General features: G+C 42.7%; 1 protein-coding gene across 1 annotated transcript in view; it reads left to right on the top strand.

Annotated features, from left to right (window-relative positions):
- Positions 1–4,006: 4,006 nt before the first annotated feature.
- Positions 4,007–23,348, top strand: part of LOC128607592 (ERC protein 2-like) — a 96,485-nt gene continuing 77,143 nt past the window's right edge. Inside the window, exons 1-3 of the mRNA XM_053624569.1 lie at positions 4,007–4,030; positions 5,424–5,567; positions 14,653–14,813. Coding sequence (XP_053480544.1) covers positions 4,007–4,030; positions 5,424–5,567; positions 14,653–14,813 — 329 coding nt within the window. The remainder of the gene's footprint in view (positions 4,031–5,423; positions 5,568–14,652; positions 14,814–23,348) is intronic.

Raw genomic sequence — 23,348 nt, 5'->3', positions numbered from 1 at the left:
ATTTGCTGTTAACTAAATTTTAGAGCATATACTAGTCAATGCATTGGAGTGTCATTATAATTAGATCATTGAAAAAATTAATAGAAGTGGAATAATGAATTGTGCACATGTAACACACAGACACAAATGCTACAGTTTTAAACACCATGTTTACTGTAAAAACACTATGTTGAATGTATACTACAGATTGTAGCATTGGTAAGCATGGAACCCTTTAAATCATTCCACTGAAACTCAAAGTAAAATCTTTTGCTCTTGACAATAAACCAAGAAAAAAAAGACCTGCAACACAGGGAATGTAGAACAAAATGCCCTACCTGCCAGTATTGCTTCATTTTCAGTAAGATCTAGTATGTTGGATGTATTTTGCTGTCTCTTCCACTGAAATGGAATTTGAAGCAAACTAATTGTACACGATTCATTGTTTAATTACAGTGTTAAATATAAGAACTATTTATACACAAAAAGGGCACAGAACAAGCATGGTGTAGAAAATGCACTCAAAGCTCTTCTTCAGAGCACATTGTTTGAACATAGCATCAGAATGAGGAAACTAAATAAGATTATGGTGTCAATAAAGATTCTGGCATACACACTAAAATGTTATGGTGAGGCAGGACAAGCTTATGACTTCAGAACAAGGTAACCAATAACCAAGGTTTAAACATATCTTTGCAGTAAACAAAAATCACTTTTATGACACTGGCTGTCTTGAAGAATCAGCAGTGGGCACAAGGCAGTCATGAGCTATTCCTGAAAATCTCAAACAGCTGATCCACCTAAATTGAGACTTATTAAAGGCAAATTTGTTACAACAGTCACTAGAAGGTTAAGAAAACATGTAAAACATCCAGATCATGCGATGCCACACAATATTGTTTCTATTAGAACTGGCCTCAAGTGGCCATCAAATGGCAACACAGAATTTTATAAGCCTCCACAAGAAAGGAGATGGAAAAGTTTGGTACATAGCAAACCATGGAGTACACCACAAGGAGAAAGGAATTTTTGTGTTGTGTTCAATTGCGCATCATCATCTCATACTGTGTCCCTTAACACAGTTAATCCAGGCAAAAGACACAACAAATTTATTATTTTAAATAAATGTAGTATTTCTTCTTCTTCTTCTTCTTCCTCTTATTATTATTATTATTATTCATTATTTATATTGCTTTTTTTGAGAATTTGTGAAAAACTTGTAGCAGTGATGGCTGTTAGAACTAAATATAGTTCATCTTGATAATGTAGACATGTTACGAAACAAGACTTGGACAGGAAGTAAGCGCAGGAGTAAAGTCTTTATTTACAACTTAAGTCAATGTACGAGGAGGCGGGAAACAAGGTCTAAACATAAAACTAGAACTGAAGCAAAGAACATGAAACTTAAACAGGGTGTGGAAACTCTACCACATTTAACTAACTTAAACATTTATCCTTTAATTAGAAATGAGGCATGCAAATATCTTTAACCCTGACATGAAACTCTTGTTTAACTAGGACATGAAACTCTCGTTTAACAATGGCATGAAACTATCGTTTACCAATGACATGAAACTCTCGTTTAACTACGACATGGAACTCTCATTTAACTGCGACATGAAACTCTCGTTTTACAATGACATGAAACTCTCGTTTTACTATGACATGAAACTTCCGTTTTACTATGACATGAAACTCACATTTTACTATGACATGAAACTCGCATTTAACTATGACATGAAACTCGCGTTTTACAAATACATGAAACTCGCATTTAACTATGACATGAAACACTCGTTTAACTATGGCATGAAACACTCGTTTAACTATGGCATGAACAAGGAACAAGGAACTAGACAGGACCTGGAAACTTTACCGTGTGGCACCATTACACCTTTCAGTCTCTACTCTAATACTGCGCGACGTGCGGGGGTTTAAATAACCAGTCACAATTACCTTAATTGCTGACAGCTGGTAACACTTCACAACACACCCTCGCACCTCCGCCAATAACTGAACAGGGCGGGGACAGAACAGGAACCAAAACAAGTGCACATGTCCAAGTGCACAAAGTCTTATCGTCCATGTGCACTTCAAGCACGTGCACGCGCTCTCCAGCTGATCGTGCATGTCGTCACCGCAGCACCATCTGCTGGCGAGATTGTCACGGAACCCCCCTCCAAAGGCGGTCCAGGGCCCCTGTGTAATCTGTTCTTTGATGCATCAGGAAACAGGGCGGCCTCCGCTGGGCAGCAGACAGGCAGAGCACCCAGCGGGGCTGGGGCATTGGGCGATGTCCACTGCAGGGCTGGAACTCGGGGCAACGTCCTCAGTGGGGCTGGAATGCTGGCTGACGTCCTCTGCGGGGCTAGAGCTCGGAGAGTCGTCCTCTGCGGGGCTGGAGCTCGGAGAGACGTCCTCAGCGGGGCTGGAATGCTGGGCGATGTCCTCTACGGGGCTGGAAAGCTGGGCGACATTCTCTGTGGGGCAGGGCAGCGGGACAGCTTCCTCGGCGGGACAGGACAGTGGGACAGCTGCCTCGGTGGGACAGGGCAGCGGGACAGCTTCCTCGGTGGGACAGGACAGCGGGACAGCTTCCTTGGTGGGACAGGACAGCGGGACAGCTTCCTCGGCGGGACAGGACAGCGGGGCCCCTTCCTCAGTGGGACAGGACAGCGGGGCAGCTTCCTCAGCAGTTGAGGCCTCCCCGCGGATCTCTGGCTGGAGACCGAAGGTCACCATGTTGACCTCAGGCGGGAGCTTCGAAGCTGGGAAACTCTCAAGCTGGAGCTCTGAGGTCACCAGGTTGACCTCAGGCGGGGGCTCCGAGGTTGCCATGTTGACCTCGGGCTGGAGCTCCGGAGCTGAGACCTCCCCGTAGGTCTCAAGCTGGAGCTCTGAGGTTGCCGGGTTGACCTCAGGTGGGGGCCCAGAGGTCACCAGGTTGACCTCGGGCTGGAGCTCCGGAGCTGAGACCTCCCCATAGGTCTCAGGCTGGAGCTCTGAGGTCGCCGGGTTGACCTCAGGTGGGGGCCCAGAGGTCGCCAGGTTGACCTCAGGCAGGAGCTCCGAGGTCACCAGGTTGACCTCGGGCTGGAGCTCCAAAGCTGAGACCAACCCCATAGGTCTCTAGCCGGAGCTCTGAGGTCGCCTGGTTGACCTCAGGTGGGAGCGCAGAGGTCACCATGTTGACCTCAGTCTGGAGCTCCGGAGCTGAGACCTCCCCGTAGGTCTCAAGCTGGAGCTCTGAGGTCGCCAGGTTGACCTCAGGCTGGATCTCTGCACGGGCTTTCCGGTGTAGTTGTTTATGCTCCTGCCAGCTGCTCTTGAAGCATTCCTTTGATCAGAAGAATGCTTCCTGGAGACCCAGCTTCTTGCAGGTAGGGCATTGTAGCTGAGTCTCCTTCCCACAGCCCTCAGACATGCATCTCGAGGTCCTCTCCACCACGTCGACCGGAACCTGAAGCGAAGTTGCGGATTCAAGTGTGTTCACCCACTTGGGAGCTACAGATTCTAGCATGTCCACCCACTTATAGAAAAGGTGGAATGGTGGGTCAGGCTGGGGCTTTCCATTGACCCGCCACCCCAGTAGAGCCAGACCACGAAGATGTCCTGTTCGGTAGAACTCAACAAAAATTTCCGTGAACTGGGTAACATCATGGAGGGTGGAGGACCCAGTACTCACCAGTTGCTCCGCCCAGTCCCGGGCCAGGCCGCAAAACCGGGACACCGAGAACCCGATCCACTGGCTCTTAGTAGGCATGGGATACGCCAGGCTGCAGAAATATACCTGGCAGCTGCAGAGGAACTCCAGCGGGTAGCTCCCCAATCCCGCTGTTGCCAGTGGGAGTTCAATGGCAAACCTTTGAGGGAACTGCACGGACTGGAAACACGGCCAGTAATCCGAGCGTCTCCCAATAAGGCGCTCTCCTGCTACTTCCATGGTGAGGCGCGGTATTCTGTTATGAAACAAGACTTGGACAGGAAGTAAGTGCAGGAGTAAAGTCTTTATTTACAACTTAAAACAATGTACGAGGAGGCGGGAAACAAGGTCTAAACATAAAACTAGAACTGAAGCAAAGAACATGAAACTTAAACAGGGTGTGGAAACTCTACCACATTTAACTAACTTAAACATTTATCCTTTAACTAGAAATGAGGCATGCAACTATCATTTAACCCTGACATGAAACTGTCATTTACCAATGACATGAAACTCTCGTTTAACTATGACATGAAACTCTCGTTTTACAATGACATGAAACTTGCATATAACTATGACATGAAACTCGCGTTTAACTACGACATGAAACTCGCATTTTACAAAGACATGAAACTCGCATTTAACTATGACATGAAACACTCGTTTAACTATGGCATGAAACACTCGTTTAACTATGGCGTGAAACTCTCGTTTAACTATGGCATGAACAAGGAACAAGGAACTAGACAGGACCTGGAAACTTTACCGCGTGGCACCATTACACCTTTCAGTCTCTACTCTAATACCGTGCGACGTGCGCAGCAGCGTGAGGGGTTTAAATAATAAATAAATAAACTAAATACTAAGCTATTATGAACAATTAGCACATGCAAAACATGCACCAAAAACGCACTCTCACATTATCCAATTCGGCATGCAACTTCGTACTCATTATTTAGAAAAAGCACTAGAGTACCCACTGGCCACTACACCTCAGTCATAGAACATGAGAACATCATTAAAAATATATTTACACAAACGACAGAATCAGATATAGATAGATAAACACTTTTCAACCTCAGCTCAACCACAGCTAACCCTATTAATATTACAATTAATAAGAAGTGGATTTCTGATTGCAACATTGCATGGACATCCTTTTATTAGATCATTTAAGTGGAGAATTAACAGTTACGTTTGATTTAAAAACAAACCAAATTCTCAAGACTTATTTCTCACACAGAATCTGACATAAGTAGCTAGATTGTGATGAGTCAGTTTGCCTTTTCATGCATTTCCATTATCCAGTTCAAGTCTCTGGTTGTGATACATTTTTTTTGTCCCAAAACACAGTGGATGTTACTCATTTTCATAATAATTTATCCACAGAGTTAATCCAGCTCACTGTATTTCTTGGTTAAATGATTTATTAACTCTTTCCATCCTCTTTGCTCTTTCATTGCATCAAACACTGTAAATTTATCAGGGAACGTCACATTTTATGAGCTTGACTTTATTTTCTTTTCTCAGCAAGCAAAGCATGGTTCCATTGCTTGCCAGTGATGCCTAATGATTTGTGTTATTACATGTTAGTAAATATGTAGTTACAATGTAATGACATGAAATGTGTTATTTTATTGTTGCATTTCCAATCCTGTATCTCAAAATCAAAGCATTCCCAGAATTAATTTGGGTTTGGTTTGTAATGAATGTTTGGGCATGTTCCGCTTTTTTCATCCAGGCTCATACCCAAGATTCAGCACAAGAGACGGCTGAGAAAATCAAAGAGCTGGAGAAGGCTCTGCAAGAGAGCATGAACACCTCTACTCATAGAGAGGCTTTGTGGGTTCAGGAGGAGCAGGCACATGCTCTAGCACAGACACAGGTACACACACATGTAGCAGCACTGTTCAGTAGGGCAGTGTTTAGAAAGACAAAGGCTTTAGGTGATGGACAAAGGCTTCATATTGGATTAGCACAGATCTCAATTAATCATAGTCTAACATACACTATCTAAGAAAATGTTTTAGTAACGTGTAGATAAGCAGGCAGTTACACCACATAAATGTCAGCTACAGTCAGCAGGCTGTAATGTGCAGTCCATTAGAGTCCCAACTTGAACTGGGAAGAAAGCAATATAACTCTCTCTCTCTCTCTCTCTCTCTCTCTCACACACACACACACACACACACACACTGACCACTATATTAGGAACACCAGGACACCTGTTCATTCATGCAATTAGACAATCAGCCAATCGTGTGGCAGCAGTGAAATGCATAAAATCATGCGGATGCAGACAATGACTATGTTTACATGGACAGCAGTAATCTAATTTTTGACCTAATTGTGAATAAGACAGTATTGTAATTAAGGTGTTTACATGAGTTGCTTTTAGAATATTCCTTTCATGTTCCCATTTTACATGTTATAGAACATAGATTAATTAACGGAACACGTCATTACATCCCCATGCCACGGCATCCGATGTTCCCTCCAGAATTTCACGTATCAACATACAGTTCATCTTAGTTATGGTACCGTATACAGTTTTGGGTGTTTCATTTTTAATTTTACAAAAGCTTCAAGTGCAGTTAATAATTTGTCATTCTATATGTGCAAATAGACGACTGCTTGAGGCCATGGACTACATCTGGAATACATGTATTTAGCCTACTATTCAGTAAGTCTGCGGTTTCAGACGCAGCCATGCTCTTGTTTGCCGTCAAATGGTTGAACACTGCCGTTTGTGTGTCCTGTCGCAAGATGCGGCGAAAACTCCCACACGACATTAATAATGTGATTAAGGTGTGTACATGTCTATAATGCACTTTGATAATGCGAATAAAATAGGAATACTCTACATGTCTTAATTCGATTTGTGTTTACTTCGAGTATGAAGGTAATCAGAAATCACTCTTTACAAGGTAGTTTCTTAATCAGAGTATTGTCTTAATCGGGTTAATATCAGATTATTTTTGTCCATGTAAATGTACTGAATGAATACCGGGAGATGTTTTTCCATTCTTCAGCTGTCCAGTTTCTGTCCCTATGATAGCCTCAGATTCCTGTTCTTGGCAGACAGAAGTGGAACCCAATGGACTTCTGCCATTGTAGCCCATCCACTTCAAGGCTTGAAGTGCATTCTGAGATTCTTTTCTGCTCACCATGGTTGAAAGAGTGATTATATGAGTTACTGTAGACTCCCTATCAGCATCAACCAGTCTGGCTTTTCACTCTGAGCTATCCTATCTTCCTGCAGAACTGCTGCTCAGTGGATGTTTTTTTTGTTTTTTGTACAATTCTGTGTAAACTCTAGAGACCAGCTGTGCATGAAAATCCCAGGAGATTAGCAAATACTCAAACCAGCCTGTCTGGCAACAACAAGTACACCACTGTCAAAGTCACTGCGATCACATTTCCCAAAAATTCTGATGTGGACAGTAACTGAAGCTGTAACTGACCTGTATCTGTATGATTTTATGCATGCACTGCTGCCACATCAAACAACCAGAATTAGATCACATTAGCTCCTTAAAGTCCAAGTTTATTAATTAGCTATTTATCTTAAAGCATATTGTTCAGTAATTACTATGAATTATCATCAGCAACAATGAAAATAATAGGTAAGTATTCACAATAACTACACTAAATTAAGTCTGGAACAACAGACTAGTTCTTGAAATTTAAGAGGGTAAGTAAGTGCATCTACATGCATTTAAAACAAGCCAAAAATGTAGAATTCTTGGATATTGTGAAAACTTCTTATGAAGCTTGGTTTCACTGACCTCTCTCACACCCGTAACTTGTTCCTTTTACTCTGTTTCAGCTGAGCTTGTCTCTCAGTCTCTCCCTCTAAACAGATGCAGTTGCATGTGTTCAGTAAGCAGATGCAGTTACTTTACTTTAGCTACAATTGAGTGGCATTTTCTTTTTTCTTTTTTTTAAAAATCTTTTCAGGTTAATCTATTAGAAAAATTAAGCTTTTGTACTGTGTGCATGTATTCTCCCCTGCATTATGCCACTGAGTGCATTTCTTTTAGCGCCAAAGACCTTCTGGATGAGCTGAGAATACAGTGGCAAAGTCTGAACTTTATGCTTAACCTTAAAATGAGTGCTACTCATTTCAGATGAATCAAGTTTCCTGTCTTCTTCACTCTTTCCACTCATAAAAATACATGCAAATGAACTAGAATAACCTCACTTTCAGCCTCTCAAAGAGACGCACATAAGCATGCACCCCACAGCTAGCAATGAAAGGACCATATATCTGCATTACATTTACATTTATATTTATTAATTTAGCAGACGCTTTGATCCAAAGCGACTTACAAATGAGAAAAATACAAGCAAAGCGATATATCAAGCAGAGAACAATACAAGTAATGCTACCATACAAGATCCATTAATTGAGTTCCAGAAGAAGCAAAGTGCACAGAGTAGAGGTGAAAGTGCAATCTTTTTTTTTTTTTTTTTTTATGAGTTGGTTAGGTGTTCACGGGAGAGGTGGGTCTTTAGCTGTTTTTGAAGATGGTGAGAGATTCTGCTGTCCAGATTAAGATTGGAAGTTCATTCCACCACTGAAGAACAGTTAGCGTGAAGGTTCTGGAAAGGGACCTTGCGCCACGCTGAGTGGGAACTACTAAACGTCAGTTGTTAATTGATCGCATATTGCGAGAGGGAACGTAGGCCTTCAGGAGAGAGTTGAGGTAGGAGGGTGCTGTTCCTGACAAGGTCTTGTAGGTGAGCATCAAGGCCTTGAATTTGATGCGGGCAGCTACAGGAAGCCAGTGGAGGGAGATGAAGAGGGGTGTGACATGGGTTGTCTTGGGCTGGTTGAAGACGAGGCGCGCTGCAGCATTCTGAATCAGCTGAAGGGGTTTGATGGAGCTGGCTGGGAGGCCTGAAAGCAGTGAGTTGCAGTAGTTTAGAGATAACAAGAGCCTGGATTAGTATCTGTGTAGCCTGTTCGGTGAGGTAGGGTCGGATTTTCTTGATGTTGTACAGGATGAACCTACAGGACCTTGCAGTTGTTGAGATGTGGTCTGTAAAGGTCAAGCTGTCATCAAGAATTAGTATGTGCATTATTAAATGCACATACTAATTTACCACATTAAAACTGTTTAAGCAAACAAATTCTCATAATTATAGATACATTTTTTTTATTCTGTGACATCACAGGTAATAGGATAATAGGATATAATGCTTGGTGGGATTAAATAGGTCTGTGGGAAAGTGAGTGAGAAAAGATACAGGGAGGGAGAAGGAGAGAGAGTAGAAGGAGAAAGTAATTGGAGCACCCATACATCCTAGCTGCTCGTTCCTGCACATGAAATCTAAAAAGAGCAAAATAAGAAAGCAAGTGCACAGTTTGCAGCCACTGGCCAATCATAACTCTGTAATGTTTTTCCAGTCTGCTTTAAGCTTATGTTGGGCAGAGTGCTTCTGGTAAATAGACTGTTTCATAGTTTATACACACCAACATGCTGCAGAAATCCTTTATCTTGTTTACATTTAAACAATTTTGAATCTAAAATAAAATACAATATAATTTACAAGATCAATAAAGTAAAAGACTTTACGGTAAAATTATGTTCAAATCAGATTTAGAAAAGGAGAAGCGGGGAAACGACAGAAATGGATACAATTCTGTTTGGAAAGGATAAGGTTGGTTTGATATAGAGAGGTTAGGTTTAGCCTGTTATTTCTTTTGATAAAGCCATCTATAGTTGACCTGAAGCCATGGGAACCTTTTAGACTTACTCAAAATTCTGCTCTTCACCAATGTAAAATGTAATTGTCTGACAAGCCCATAAAGGAGAGCCAACTTTTCCACCACCTAAAAAAGTTAATAAGGTTACAGATGATTTTTTTTACAATAGCTTAAAGTCCAATGTCACCTGACTAACATAACTAGAACTGGCCGTGCCCCAGTTTTTCCTTTTCCTTACTTGTTACCCTCTTTTTTTCTAAAGACGTGTACAAACGTGCACACATCAAATGAACTGCATGATTAAAATGAAAAATAGGGTTGTTGTTTTTTTAAAAAGGAAAGGAAAAAGAAGATTGCAAGTCTGGTATTTAATCCCTGCTTCTGAACCCTGGAAGTACAAAGTGTTTGAACCAGAGATGTGGCGAGCTTTGGCAAGGCTGGCTTTAGCCAGTGGGTTACTTAGAAGTGGGTGACAGATTAGAACTGGCCACTGAGAGAATTTTTTTTAATCTGAGCCTCATTAGCACGCACACAGGCTAAAGGTGCTAAGAGGCTTAGCATCTTACATCCCCAAAGCCATTTATTTGACTAAAGTACATTGTATTCATTATTAATTATATATTGTTAAAGCACCTGATAGGTGTGTGGGGAGTAGGATGGTGTGTGTGTGTGAGTGAACCAAAGCCTACTTTCTGTGATTTATATATACAGAGGTTAATGGGATTTGCTTATCATACCATGTACGTGCTTTAATCACTGTTGTTTTCAGTTTAGATATTAGATGTACACAGTTGCATAAAACCAGGTGCATGTAAGCCCTACTTTACACAACATGCATTTAACCTTTGTTTTCAACACACAGGGCCTTCGACATGATTGTTTGTTCTTTTGTACTTAAATCTTAATACCTCAAACACACAGACATTGCTCACTCTCATACCTACATACATTCTATTAGTTTCACCTTCTGTTAACCAGAAGGTTAATATTTCACTTCACACCCACACATACTTTTATTTCAAATTTATTTCCACCCTATTTCCATATTTGTCATGTAATGGAGGCTGAGACGGAAGCAAGTGCAGGTTATGTAGTTTAATACAATAGTCCAAGGGAACAGGCAGAAATCAATAAACAAAGACAGGCAGAGGTCAAGGTCGTAAACTGTGAACAAGGTCAAAACCAGAATAAACAAACATGGTATCAAGGCTTGGAAACAACAGAGACAATGCAACTGCACGTATACTTCACCCAGACTTAGTGTTCGAACAGACTCTTATGTGTGTTGTGATTGTGTGTGAGACTGGATGCAGGTGTGCATGATTAGAATGAAGGTGAGTGTTCTGGTGATTGCAGTCCATGGTGGCCATGTTTGTAGGCCACAGTGCAGGATGGGAAATGTCTTGTTTGCTGTGATATGACAATATTCATTTGTCACATATGTGAAGTACAAGAAAATGCGGCCCATGACCTTTTACATACAGTGCATCTGGACAGTATTCACAGCGCTTCACTTTTTCCACATTTTGTTATGTTACAGTCTTATTCCAAAATGGATTAAATTCATTATTTTCCTCAAAATTCTACAAAAAATAGCCCATAATGACAACGTGAAAAAAGTTTGTTTGAAATCTTTGCAAATTTATTAAAAATAAAAAACAAAAAAAGCACATGTACATAAGTATTCACAGCCTTTGCTCAATACTGTGTTGAAGCACCTTTGGCACCAATTATAGCCTATTTTGGCACCAATTACAGCACACCTATTTTTGGGCAGTTTCTCCCATTCTTCTTTGCGGGACCTCTCAAGCTCCATCAGGTTGGATGGGGAACGTCGATGCACAGCCATTTTCAGATCTCTCCAAAGATGTTCAATCGGGTTCAAGTCTGGGCTCTGGCTGGGCCACTCAAGGATATTCACAGAGTTGTCATGTAGCCACTCCTTTGTTATCTTGGCTGTGTGCTTAGGGTCGTTGTCCTGTTGGAATTTGAACCTTCACCCCAGTCTGAGGTCCAGAGCGCTCTGGAGCAGATTTTCATCAAGGATGTCTCTGTACATTGCTGCATTCATCTTTCCCTCGATCCTGACTAGTCTCCCAGTTCCTGCCGCTGAAAAAAAATCCCCACAGCATGATGCTGCCACCACCATGCTTCACTGTAGGGATGGTATTGGCCAGGTGATGACTGGTGCCTGGATTCCTCCAGATATGACGCTTGCCATTCAGGCCAAAGAGTTCAATCTTTGTTCAATCTTTGGTCTGAGAGTCCTTCAGGTGCCTTTTGGCAAACTCCAGGCAGGCTGTCGTGTGCCTTTTACTGAGGAGTGGCTTCCGTCTGGCCACTCTACCATACAGGCCTGATTGGTGGAGTGCTGCAGAGATGGTTGTTCTTCTGGAAGGTTCTCGTCTCTCCACAGAGACACGCTAGAGCTCTGTCAGAGTGACCATCGGGTTTTTGGTCACCTCCCTGACTAAGGCCCTTCTCCCCCGATCGCTCAGTTTGGCCGGGTGGCCAGCTCTAGGAAGAGTCCTGGTGGTTCGAAACTTCTACTATTTACGGAATATGGAGGCCACTGTGCGCATTGGGACCTTCAATGCTACAGAAATGTTTCTGTACCCTTCCCCAGATCTGTGCCTCGATACAATCCTATCTCAGAGGTCTACAGACAATTCCTTGGACTTCATGGCTTGGTTTGTGCTCTGACATACATTGTTAACTGTGGGACCTTATATAGACAGGTGTGCGCCTTTCCAAATCATGTCCAATCAAATGGATTTACCACAGGTGGACTCCAATCAATTACTGGCTGGACGATAATACTCGTTCTCTCAGACAGGCTTGTCGTAGAGCTGAGCGGAGATGGAAGCATGATCAGTTAACTGTGACCTTCCAGATTTTTAAAGATTGTTTGTTTAAGTTTCAGAGTGCAGCAAAGTCAGCTAGGTCTAGGTATTTCTCTGACTTAATTGCTACACACTGTCATAGACCAAAGATCTTATTCACCACGATAAATTCAATTGTTAATCTGAGTTGCCAATTCCATGGGGAACCCTCGGCTGAACTTTGTGAGAAGTTTTTAAAATTTTTTGCTGATAAAGTACTTACTATTCGTTCTTCCTTCACTTTGCATTTATCATACCTGTCCTCAAATTCACTGGCTTTACCAGTTTCATTTGATCAATTTGAACATGTTTCTCTGAAGGAACTGTGTGATCTGGTTAACCAGATGAAAATATCATCCACGCCACTTGATGTTGTTCCCGCTGTGCTTATGAAAGCAACCTTTTCTGAAATTGGCCCCAGTATCCAAGTGTTGATAAATTCTTCTTTGGATGCAGGGGTGGTCCCAAATTGTTTTAAGCATGCTATTGTTCAACCTTTGCTTATGAAACAGGGTTTGGATGAAGGTTGCCTTAATAATTATCGGCCTGTCTCTAAGCTACCGTTTCTGTCAAAGCTGCTAGAGAAAGTAGTACAATCTCAATTGCTCCTGTTTTTAAACTCAGCTATGTTATTTGAACCTTTACAATCTGGTTTCACTGCTTTTCATAGCACAGAGTCTGCTTTGTTAAGTGTCCAATGACATTTTAAATAACAGTGGATGCTGGTAAAAATACTGTGTTGATGCTACTAGATCTTACAGCTGCCTTTGATACTGTAGGCCATTACATACTTCTCTGGCGCTTAGAGCATCTGTTTGGTATCAAGGGCACTGCCCTACAATGGCTCAGCTCATATCTTTACGACAGGTCTTTCTCGGTAGCGTTGGGTAATTTCTGCTCTTCTTCTAGTCCTATTATTAGTGGTGTTCCTCAAGGCTCCATTTTGGGCCCACTTCTTTTTAATTTATATATGCGGCCGTTGGGGAATATTATTAGGGCTCACAATGTCTCTTTTCATTTATATGCTGATGATACCCAGTTGTACATTCCTTTGAAAGCTGGTGACTCCATTCAGCCATTGTTGGACTGTCTGGATGACATTAAAAAATGCTTGACAAATAATTTCCTCCGACTTAATGAAGACAAAACTGAAATAATTGTTTTTGGCCCCCTGAGATTGAGAGATGGTCTCATTAACGAGCTCCATAAACACTTTCCCTCAATTTCTTCCCAGGTTCGGAACCTTGGCTTCATTCTGGACTCAGAAATATGCTTAACCAAGCAGATAAATTTGGTCGTTAAGACTAGTTTTTATCAACTACAGATTATTTCAAAACTCAAAACATTTTTGTCTTTCCAGGATTTGGAGAAGGTTATTCATGCTTTTATTACTTCTCGCTTAGATTACTGTAATTCATTATACTTGGGTCTTCCTCAGTCATCTCTGGCTCGTCTTCAGATGGTTCAGAATGCAGCTGCAAGGCTGTTGACCAAGGCAAAGAAGTTTGATCGTGTCACCCCAATTTTAGCATCGCTTCACTGGCTCCCAGTCCGTTTTAGGATTCAGTTTAAGGTTCTGATGTTTGTTTTTAAAACTCTTAATAATCAAGCTCCTTCGTATCTTGTGGATCTTCTTAATCCACATTCATCAAACAGATGTCTAAGATCTTCTGATAGGTTTCTTTTGCATGTCCCTCGTTCCCGGGTAAAAACAAAGGGGGATAGAGCTTTTGCTGTTGCTGCCCCCCGTCTATGGAATCAACTGCCACTGGACATCTGCCTTGCACCTTCTATTACTACTTTTAAAAATAGGCTTAAAACATATCTCTTCTACCAGGCTTTTTGATCAAATTTTTAATTGTTTAAACAAATTTTTTATTGATTTTTTTCTATTGTCTATTGTCTGCTTTTATTTGGTCTAATTCTGTTTCTATTTTACTTTCTGTACTCTGTTCAGCACTTTGGTCAGTGTTGCTGTATGAAACGTGCTATACAAATAAATTTTACTTACTTACTTGTAGAAACATCTCATGATCAGTGGAAACAGGATGCACCTGAGCTCAATTTTGAGTGTCATGGCAAAGGCTGTGAATACTTGTGTATATGTGCTTTGTTTTTTTTTTTTTTTTTTTTAATAAATTTGCAAAGATTTCAAACAAACTTCTTTCATGTTGTCATTATGGGGTATTGTTTGTAGAATTTTGAGGAAAATAATGAATTTAATCCATTTTGGAATAAGGCTGTAACATAACAAAATGTGGAAAAAGTGAAGCGCTGTGAATACTTTCCGGATGCACTGTATTCTAGGAATATACAGTATATTGTATTTGTGTGTTTGATTCATAAGTGTGTTTTACATTCATAATTTGTTCCAGCTCGAAGATCTGATGGCCGCTTTGGAGAAGACAAGACAGGAACTAGATGTGACTAAGCAGCAGCTATCCTCCACACAAAATTATCTTGCTGAGAGAGAAAGTCACCTGAGCAGCATGAGGCATGAGCGTCGAAAAGAACTGGAGGAAATTCTAGAAATGAAGTGAGTATTATATATACTGTTTTTTAACTATTTATATTTACATTTAATCTTGTGGAATGTCCCAAAACTTGTTATTTCCTGTTTTCACTTACCTTAAGCTGTTATAAACAGTCATTCCCTCACCAGTCTGTCCTTTCACACTCTCTTGAAAGCAGCTTGTCTTCTTCCTGAGAAATCTGAAAATGAAAAGTCCTCTTTCCTGAAGACTCATGGTGGGAAAGGGACTGACCATTACAACCATGTGACACCACATTTACATAAATGTTAAATAAACTTCACCATGTCATTGATTATGCATTTTTCTTTGCATAAATAACAAACTGTTTGATCAGTTTTTAATTTGTTTATTATTAGCCTTACATTATTTAGAGTGGCCAGCATACAAGTACCTATGAATGAGGTGAAACCTATTCAAATTTGAGTTCCAGCTGGAATTATTGTCAGAGCCGTGCTATTATAGAAAAATAGGAAAATAGAAAAACATCTTCTGACCAAACAAATTTGAGAATTCAACATAATTTTGGCATAAATGTGCATAATGGTATACAGGGGAGAGAATGTCACATCAGTAGTGACACAAAAGTCATGTGAAAGCTTTGAGTAGACACTGTGGATGTTTTTTTGCTTTTTATACTTCCTTTCAGTCTGAGGGTGGTTTCTGTCTGGCTTTTTTGATATTATGAATGAGCTGCACATTGTGAGACTTAAAATTGTGTGTTTTTTCTGTGCTGGATAAAACTGTGAAAACATCTGGGTTACACATGAAACTTTGTTCCCTGAGAAGGGAAAGAGACATTGCGTGAGCATCATGCTGTGGGACAAGCTTCACCCTCGTGCTCGACCAGTATTTGAAGTCTGAAGACCACCCTGCCTAAGCACACACATCCTGTAAGGGTACCCCTTAGATAAAGTCTTTGAGGAGGTGACCCCCCTAGTGGAATAAGCCCCTATGCCCAGAGGTGTAGTGAGACCGCATGCTTCATAAGCAATAGAGAGAGCTTCCACTATCCAAATAGAGATGTGCTGCTTTGACGCACTATCACCTCTACTGTCACTACCAAGCAGACCAGCAACCGCTCCAATGTACACCACTGGCCGGAGCGGTGGATGTAAGCACAAGGAGCCCTCACTGGACATAGTATCTGCAATCTTCCTCATTCTGGTGTAAGGAATGGAGGAGAGAAGAAAGCCTGCAAAACTACTGGCTGAGTAGCAGACGTATGCACCTAGGAATAATCCAGCCTAGGCTATAGTGAGGTCTTGGCTAATCCCAGGGTAAAGTCAAGGCATGAAGGGGCAACAGAGATTTCAGGGCCAGCCAAAAGAGCTACCTTTACGGTCAGAAGCTTCTCTGAAGCTGACTAAGGGCTCAAATGGGGTGCCTGAGAGACCTTCCAGTACCACAGAAGGTCCCAGGAAGGTATGCATGGTCTGCAGATGGGCCATAGCCATCTGACACCAAGAATAAACCTCGAAGTTAGATAATGTTGCACCACAGAGGCTTCATCAATAGGGGCATGGCTGGCTGAAATGGTGGCCACATAGACTGTAATTTTAGGAGGAGCCAACCCTGCTGAGAAAGGTTCCTGGAAGAACTCCAGGACTGTAGCTATTGTGCAGTTTACTGGGCCTCACTGGTGTTCCTCACACCACTATAAAAAAAATTGCCACTTGAATGCATACAGTTTTCTCATGGATGGTGCTCTAGCATTTAACATGGTCTTTACAACCTTGGTTGAGAGGCCGGAATCTATGAACTGGTGCCCCTCAGGTCCAACCGAGGGTGATAAATCAACCCTCTTGCATGAGACAATAGATCCCTGCGAATGGGAATCTCCCAGGGAGTGCTGTTCAGCAGAGATATTATGTCCAAGAACCAAACTCGAGCAGGCCAATTCGGTGCTACTAGCAGCAGACATAGCACAATCTTGGCGAACTCTCACTAGAGCCTGTGAGAGCAGAGTGATTGGGGAAAGGGATACAGATGTAACCTCGGCCATGTGTGCACCATGGCATCCAGCCCTGACCCTTTTTGGTGCAGGAGGAATGAGGGCGAACCACAGCGGGCAGTGTGTTTTCTCCTCAGAGGCGAACACATCCACTTCCACTCGGCCGAACCTCCGCCATATGGACTCACCGACTTGTGGATGGAGCCTCTAATCCCTGGGCCTCAGCCCCTGCCTTGACAGGATGTCTGCCCCGTTTGCCTGGAATGTACATTGCACTCAGTGACAAAACCTCCCCTCCACCAGAGAAGAATTAGTTGAGCCTGCCTGAAGAAGGGGCGTGAACATAATCCTCCCTGGTGGTTGATATAGGAGACTGCCACTGTATTGTCTAAAACATAGTGATCTCTCAACTGAGGAGATGAATTTCAGTGCTAGGAGTATGGCCCACACTTCATGGGGCACCTGTGGGTCACTAATCGTAGGGTTGGCGGTTCGATTCCCGGCCCACATGACTCCACATGCCAAAGTGTCCTTGGGCAAGACACTGACCCCTAGTTGCTCCCGATGGCAAGTTAGCGCCTTGCATGAGTACTCTCAGGGGTTTCATCGGATGAAACCCCTGACTTTCAGCCACCACTGAAAGGTCTCATGTGCAATTGGCCCAGCTGTATGATGTCGACTGCTGCTGCCATAAGCCCCAACAGACTCCATAGAGACTGGAAGAGATGCCCAGACCTAACTTTATCTTGCTCAATGTTAGGATCGATCCTGTGGCCTAGGAAATAATAGCTGTAAACCTCCCTCCCTCAGAGAAAGAGGTACATGTTCTATGGCCCCTTTGTTCGTGAGAGATCTACTTCATGGGCTAACCTCGGGCTCTGCATTGTGCTGACTACTGTGGTGAGCATGCCTCTGAAACGGAGGGGTTGAGCTATGAATTGAACCCAGAACCCTTTCTATGGAAGATAGAACCCATGGAGACACATTTGGCAGTAGTTTCCACACTTTTAGATGGTCTTCCCTAACCCTAACCTTCCACATTTTGTTGGTGGGAAAGCATCAGATTTTCACTGCCCTGTGACAACTTGCTGATCAGAGAAAACTAAAAACTTGGGACAACATTGACTAGGGGAGCCCTACAGTTATACTTGGGGCTTTCTGCCCTAAGAACCTCTCATCCCCCAATACCTCCCTCTGCGGCCCTTCAGGACCACTTCTTTTGCCTTTTCAGCACTGATTATCATTTTTAAATCAGGCCTACTAGCAGGCTGTGACTGTGGTTGCCTGGTCCCCCTGGCTTTCTGTGGGGGGAGGTGGGCCACAGCACTCGCCTTCTGTGCCTCCCTCACAATTCATTACATCTGCCTGGTAGGCCTGCAACACTGCCATTGTATGCCGAGACCCACAAGCAAGACCCGCTGTCGCATAGGCTTCGCCAACCAACACTGAGGTGATCTTACATGGCCTGAATGGCAAAGCCGGCCCCCCTGATTTTGCTGCCATCGATGGAGAGAGGTAGCTCACAAGCGCCTCCTCCACCTTCAGTATGGCACATAGCCATACTGTCTATACCCCATGTTGGCCAAATAATCTGACATCGCGGGGTTAACAGGGCTTTCCCCAGCATCATGACACTTCATGGTGCACTTACAAAGGGCACTTCCAGGAAAAAGGGGAGTTTTCTGTGGTGTGAGGGAGCACTCTCGTTCTCATTGGCTCACCCCTCTGGCTCCTCGGAGTCATAGAAGGTGGGTTATCTCGCCATACTGGAACGAGAAGTCGCTTCGTGAGCTCCAAAACCCGGAAGCAGAGAACCAGATCCGGAAGAAAGAGCGAGAGATAGAACAGCACTCAGATTCCCTCTTCAGATTCATACAGGACCCCAGGATTTGAGCCAGCTGGCTGCCTCGAGAGAGGTTGGCCCAGAGTCCTGAGGTTCCAAAACCCATCGCCGCCATCTGACTCCACCAGAAGCGGACGTCACACAAAAAAAGTGTCCCTCCCCCTCTGTATATGTATTTGTTTTGTAAGAGTTTTAGGCATGTTCACACAGACAACCGACATGCGGCTGCGTTGAATACTTCAGATACCGTTGAAGACTTCAGATTCCGGTCATGTGTGTGGGCACTCCTCACAGCGTGAAGCTCACTCAACGGTGAGTTCCCTTTGAAAGGGAACACACTGTATATTTGTCAATATCTGGCAAACAGCAAATATCTGGCCATAGACACTCCCATTTACTGTATACTATGGTTTTTCTGCATAAGAACAGTGGAAGACCACATCAGGTTCTATTCCTATCAGCCAAGAACAGAAAGCTGAGGCTGCTGTGGGCACAGGCTCACCAAAACTGGACAGTTGAAGACTATAAAGCATAACCTGGTCTGATGAATCTCAATTTCTGCTGAGGCACACAGATGGTAGGGTCAGAATTTGGCACCATGAATCCATGGGCCCATGTACCTCCCCTCACAATTTACCCATCTTCTAATGGCCACTTCCAGCATGATAATGCACTATGTCACATAGCAAAAGTCATCTCAAACTGTTTTCATGAACATGACAATGAGTTCAGTGTTCTTCAGTTGCCTTCCCAGTCAATAGATCTGAATCCAGTAGAGTACCTTTTGGGTGTGGTAGTACGGGAGAGTTGCAGAATCAAAGTGCACCTAAAAATCTGCTGGAATTTTTCTGATGCAATCATGACAACATGGACCAGAATCTCAAACGCTGCATGACTAATGTAGATCATGTAAAAATGACTACCATTCAGATATAATTATTGTGAGTCAGTGCAAATGAAACAGAGGGAAAGAAGATGAATAGTCAGTGGTTTAGCTAACCTGTGTTTATGAGGTGGCAATGTGGCAGTGTAGCATTGCAAGAACACTCATCCCTACAATAACCTTCTACTCTAATAGAAGAATTTTGACTTTGATACCAATACCAACTTTAGTATCAGGGCATTCTGATACTGTGCCCAAAATTATGCTTTACTAGTAATCAAGTCTGAATGCTCATAATCTGTTCACTGCACTGATTAAAAATACAACTTAATATTTCAGAAAAACACCTTAATTTTGTTAACGAATATTTAAATTGAAATTAATTTAACTGGCTGTTAATGCCAAAACTAGTTTGACTGGTGAGTTTACAGAACCAGCTATCTGTCAGGAAGCAGAGACAGCTGCAGATGCATTTATTGCTTTATTTTTACTGGCAAACAAATCCAAAACACTAGGCAAAGACGTAATAAAAAACACAGGCAAAGGTGAGGCAATAAGTAAACAGACTAGGATAGACCAGAGCAAAAGAAAATAAACAAAATGAGAATCAAGAACCATGTAAATAAGCATAATAGCAAGACTTGATATGTCAGGAGAAAACTCTACTCTGAGCGATACTTCATGCCTAAAAATACTTTAGGAACATTAGCTTGAGCACAGAAAGTGCAAGAGGAGATGAACTTATGTACCGTATGTCAAAGTATATTAGGCCACCAGTTCTTCCAAGCTAGTGGGTTTTATGGGGGCCTGGGTGCCCAGTTGCCAGCGAGTTGTTTGCCCATATGATAAGTTTATCTCTGAGGTGTGCTGGCACATATTTTTTGCTTGCGGGGCATAGAGTGGGCACCCATTGTTCTAGGGTGTCAGCTATCTGTTGTTCTATTTACCAGGTCATAGCCCACAAGAAACTTGACTGTAGAAGGATGAAATACTCATTTGTTTCTTTGGGTGGCACAGGATACAGAAGTGAGTGATAGTGCCTTTGTGTTCTTAGACCAGGGTGCTTCACAAGAGGGTTAACTCGAACCTTGCAAAGAACAAGGCCCATTTCCTTGATGAGAGTTCAAACTTTTGGCAATCTTTATGTACTTCAAGTTCTTATGGTCTGCTGTCAGCAGCTGTATTTCCATTGCAGTTTCTTGAGTCATTTCTTGAGTAGTGAGGTGAGAGGTGCTGCATTCAAACTAAAGCCCTGGATAAACCTTCTACAAAGTTTGCAATCTTCAAAAATTTCTGTAGTTCCTTGACAGTCTTTGACAGCTGTGACTTTATTTTGGTCCATGAGCATCGATTCTAGGCTGCTGAGGCAGATGAGGTCAAGGTACAAATATATTCTTGTTTCAATGTTTCATCAATGTACTCCTCCATAACCTGACTATCCGTAGCAGATGGGGTAAATACGATTGTGAGGGGGCAATGTGCCTGACATGAGCTCAGTGGCACAGTCATATTGTCGATGAATGGGCAGGCCGCTGACCTTGGCCTTACTGAACACTTACTTGAAATCCTATTACTGGGTGGGAATTTACACCATGGAGCTGGATTCAGGGCTTTCAACTGTGGTACTTCCCACAAGGTTAGGAGCCTAAAGGCAGTGTGGTCGGCACTGTGAGGACCAGTGGAGTATTTTCGTCTTGGGCCTGGAGGCCTGAGGTTTATGGGTGTGCATCCAAGGAAATCCAAGCACAATCGAAAACGTGGTTGTTACTGTGACCATGTACACGAGGTCTTCATGGTGTAGGGCACTGACGTGAAGCTTGAGGTGTTCACGGTGGTGTGTGTTATAGACCCTCCACCTATGGGTCCACCATCCAGAGCTTGGATGTGCAATGGGTTGGATGTGAGGGACCGGTTGAAGTTGCCAGCTGCTCCAGAGGCAGGGCTGAAAATGTAGAGAGACCTTTTAACTGCCTTATCTGAACTAATATGTGGAAATTTTGTGGAGATAAGAAATGAGAAGGACTCACCACGTTAGAGTGTGTGGAGGATGATGCTTGCTCAAGTGGCCCTGTGGAACCTTGGATGGCAGATGTGTGGGGCACTGAGCCACTTGGTGCTTGGGACTGCCACAACAGAAGCAAAATCTCTCCCTCATGTGCTTTTGACATTCCACAATGGTTAACTTGGCCTGTCCCAGTTGCATAGGCTCTGAGGGGCTGGATTCCACTCTGTCTTTTGCTCCCCTTGGTTCCATAACAGATGGTCCAGACAAATAATGAATTCAGAGAAACCTGATCATCTCTACATCCCAGCTTGGTGAGGATGTGCTGGTTTAAACCATGATGGTATGCCAATTTAAGTGCTGGTTCATTGAAGCCACTGCCAGTGGTTAGGGTTCTGAAAGCAAGTGCAAATTCAATGACACTCTGGTTGCCTAGCTTCAGGGACAGGAGTTGCTCGGATCAAACGTGCTGGAAAAGCTAAACGAAGTGGTCATAAAAAATTATGTGGTCCCCTCCCTGAGACCCAGGGTAGATAGTTTGCTGTGGCCCAGGTTAGTGCCTCTTCACTAAGCAGATTGATGAACTGAGTGATTTTACTTTGCAGTGTAACATGAAACCCTTGCACAGGGAGGGATCACCTGAGTACTCATCCAGACAAGCAATGAGCAGGGAAGCAGACTGAGAGTGTGCCACTGCAGTTACTGGAAGCATCAGTGTGGTGGTTAGCTGAGATAGTTTGCTGATAATCTTGGGTAGCTGCTGTTGCTAATTTCTAATTAGGGGGCCTTTGGCCACTAAAGCCTGTTGCCAGTTGCACACCTGCTGAATCTCTGCTGCTAGCAAAGTATAATGTGAGATGGCTTTAGGTGCAGGTAAAAATGCTTTATTTTTATTGGCAAACAAATCCAAAACACCTTGCAAAGACATAGTAAAAAACACAGGCGATCAGGCGATGAGCAAACAGACAAGGGTAGAAAAGAAGAGCAAACCAGGAAACAAAATAAGAATCAAGAACCAGATAAACAAACACGATAGCAAGGCTTGTTATTTCAGGAGAAAACTATTTTGAGCAATACTTTGCATCTGTGGTACGTTTGGAATGTATATACATCGGTGTATGTGTATGTGAGAGATGAAGTCCAGGTGTGTGATCAGTATGATGGTGACTCTGAACATGACAGAGTTTGTGGGTGTTAGGTGTTCCAGGTAGTCCATGACTTTCATTTCTGTAGGCCACAATGCCATCTGGGAGTTGTAGTGAGGCTCCAATTCTGGCTCTGACATGACACTATTTAATGCAGAAACTTGTAGCATAGTCATCATTGGCTTCACCTTCAGAAAAAAAGTATTAAACTGTAGGGGAGAGCCAGCACAATTTTGTTAAGTGAGAAAACAGCAATTGCATTTGGGTGTGGACTAAAATAATAGGTCCGAGACCATCTGAGTGAGGTGGTCTTGGTATGTTTGTAAATGAACTAATTTGATTGCAGTGAGAACATGATTTGATCTTGAATCTATCCAACGACACAAAGTGAATTAAACATGGTGTTTATTTTTGTCTTTTTGGTGCCATGTGAGCTGCTAAAATGACCTGCTAGGCAGATGGTGTTGCAGAAGTGCGATATGTTCCAGACATTTGGACCAACAAACAAAAAGAGAAAATAAACAATGGATGTAATACACAAAATATTTAAAACTAGTCATTTCTATAATGATATAGTAATATAATGAGCATGGCTCCATGTTCTCTGTGCTCAGGTGATTTTTATAATTTTTATGGGCACTTATCAAATATTTTTTCTATCATAAAATTTCTAACCATAGGCTAACATCAGTCTGTAATCATACTGTACTTGT

This window comes from Ictalurus furcatus, chromosome 5 (genome assembly GCF_023375685.1).
Source record: "Ictalurus furcatus strain D&B chromosome 5, Billie_1.0, whole genome shotgun sequence".
NCBI lineage: Eukaryota > Metazoa > Chordata > Actinopteri > Siluriformes > Ictaluridae > Ictalurus > Ictalurus furcatus.
The sequence above is the reverse complement of the archived record's forward strand: the minus strand, read 5'-3'. Positions and strand labels throughout refer to the sequence as shown.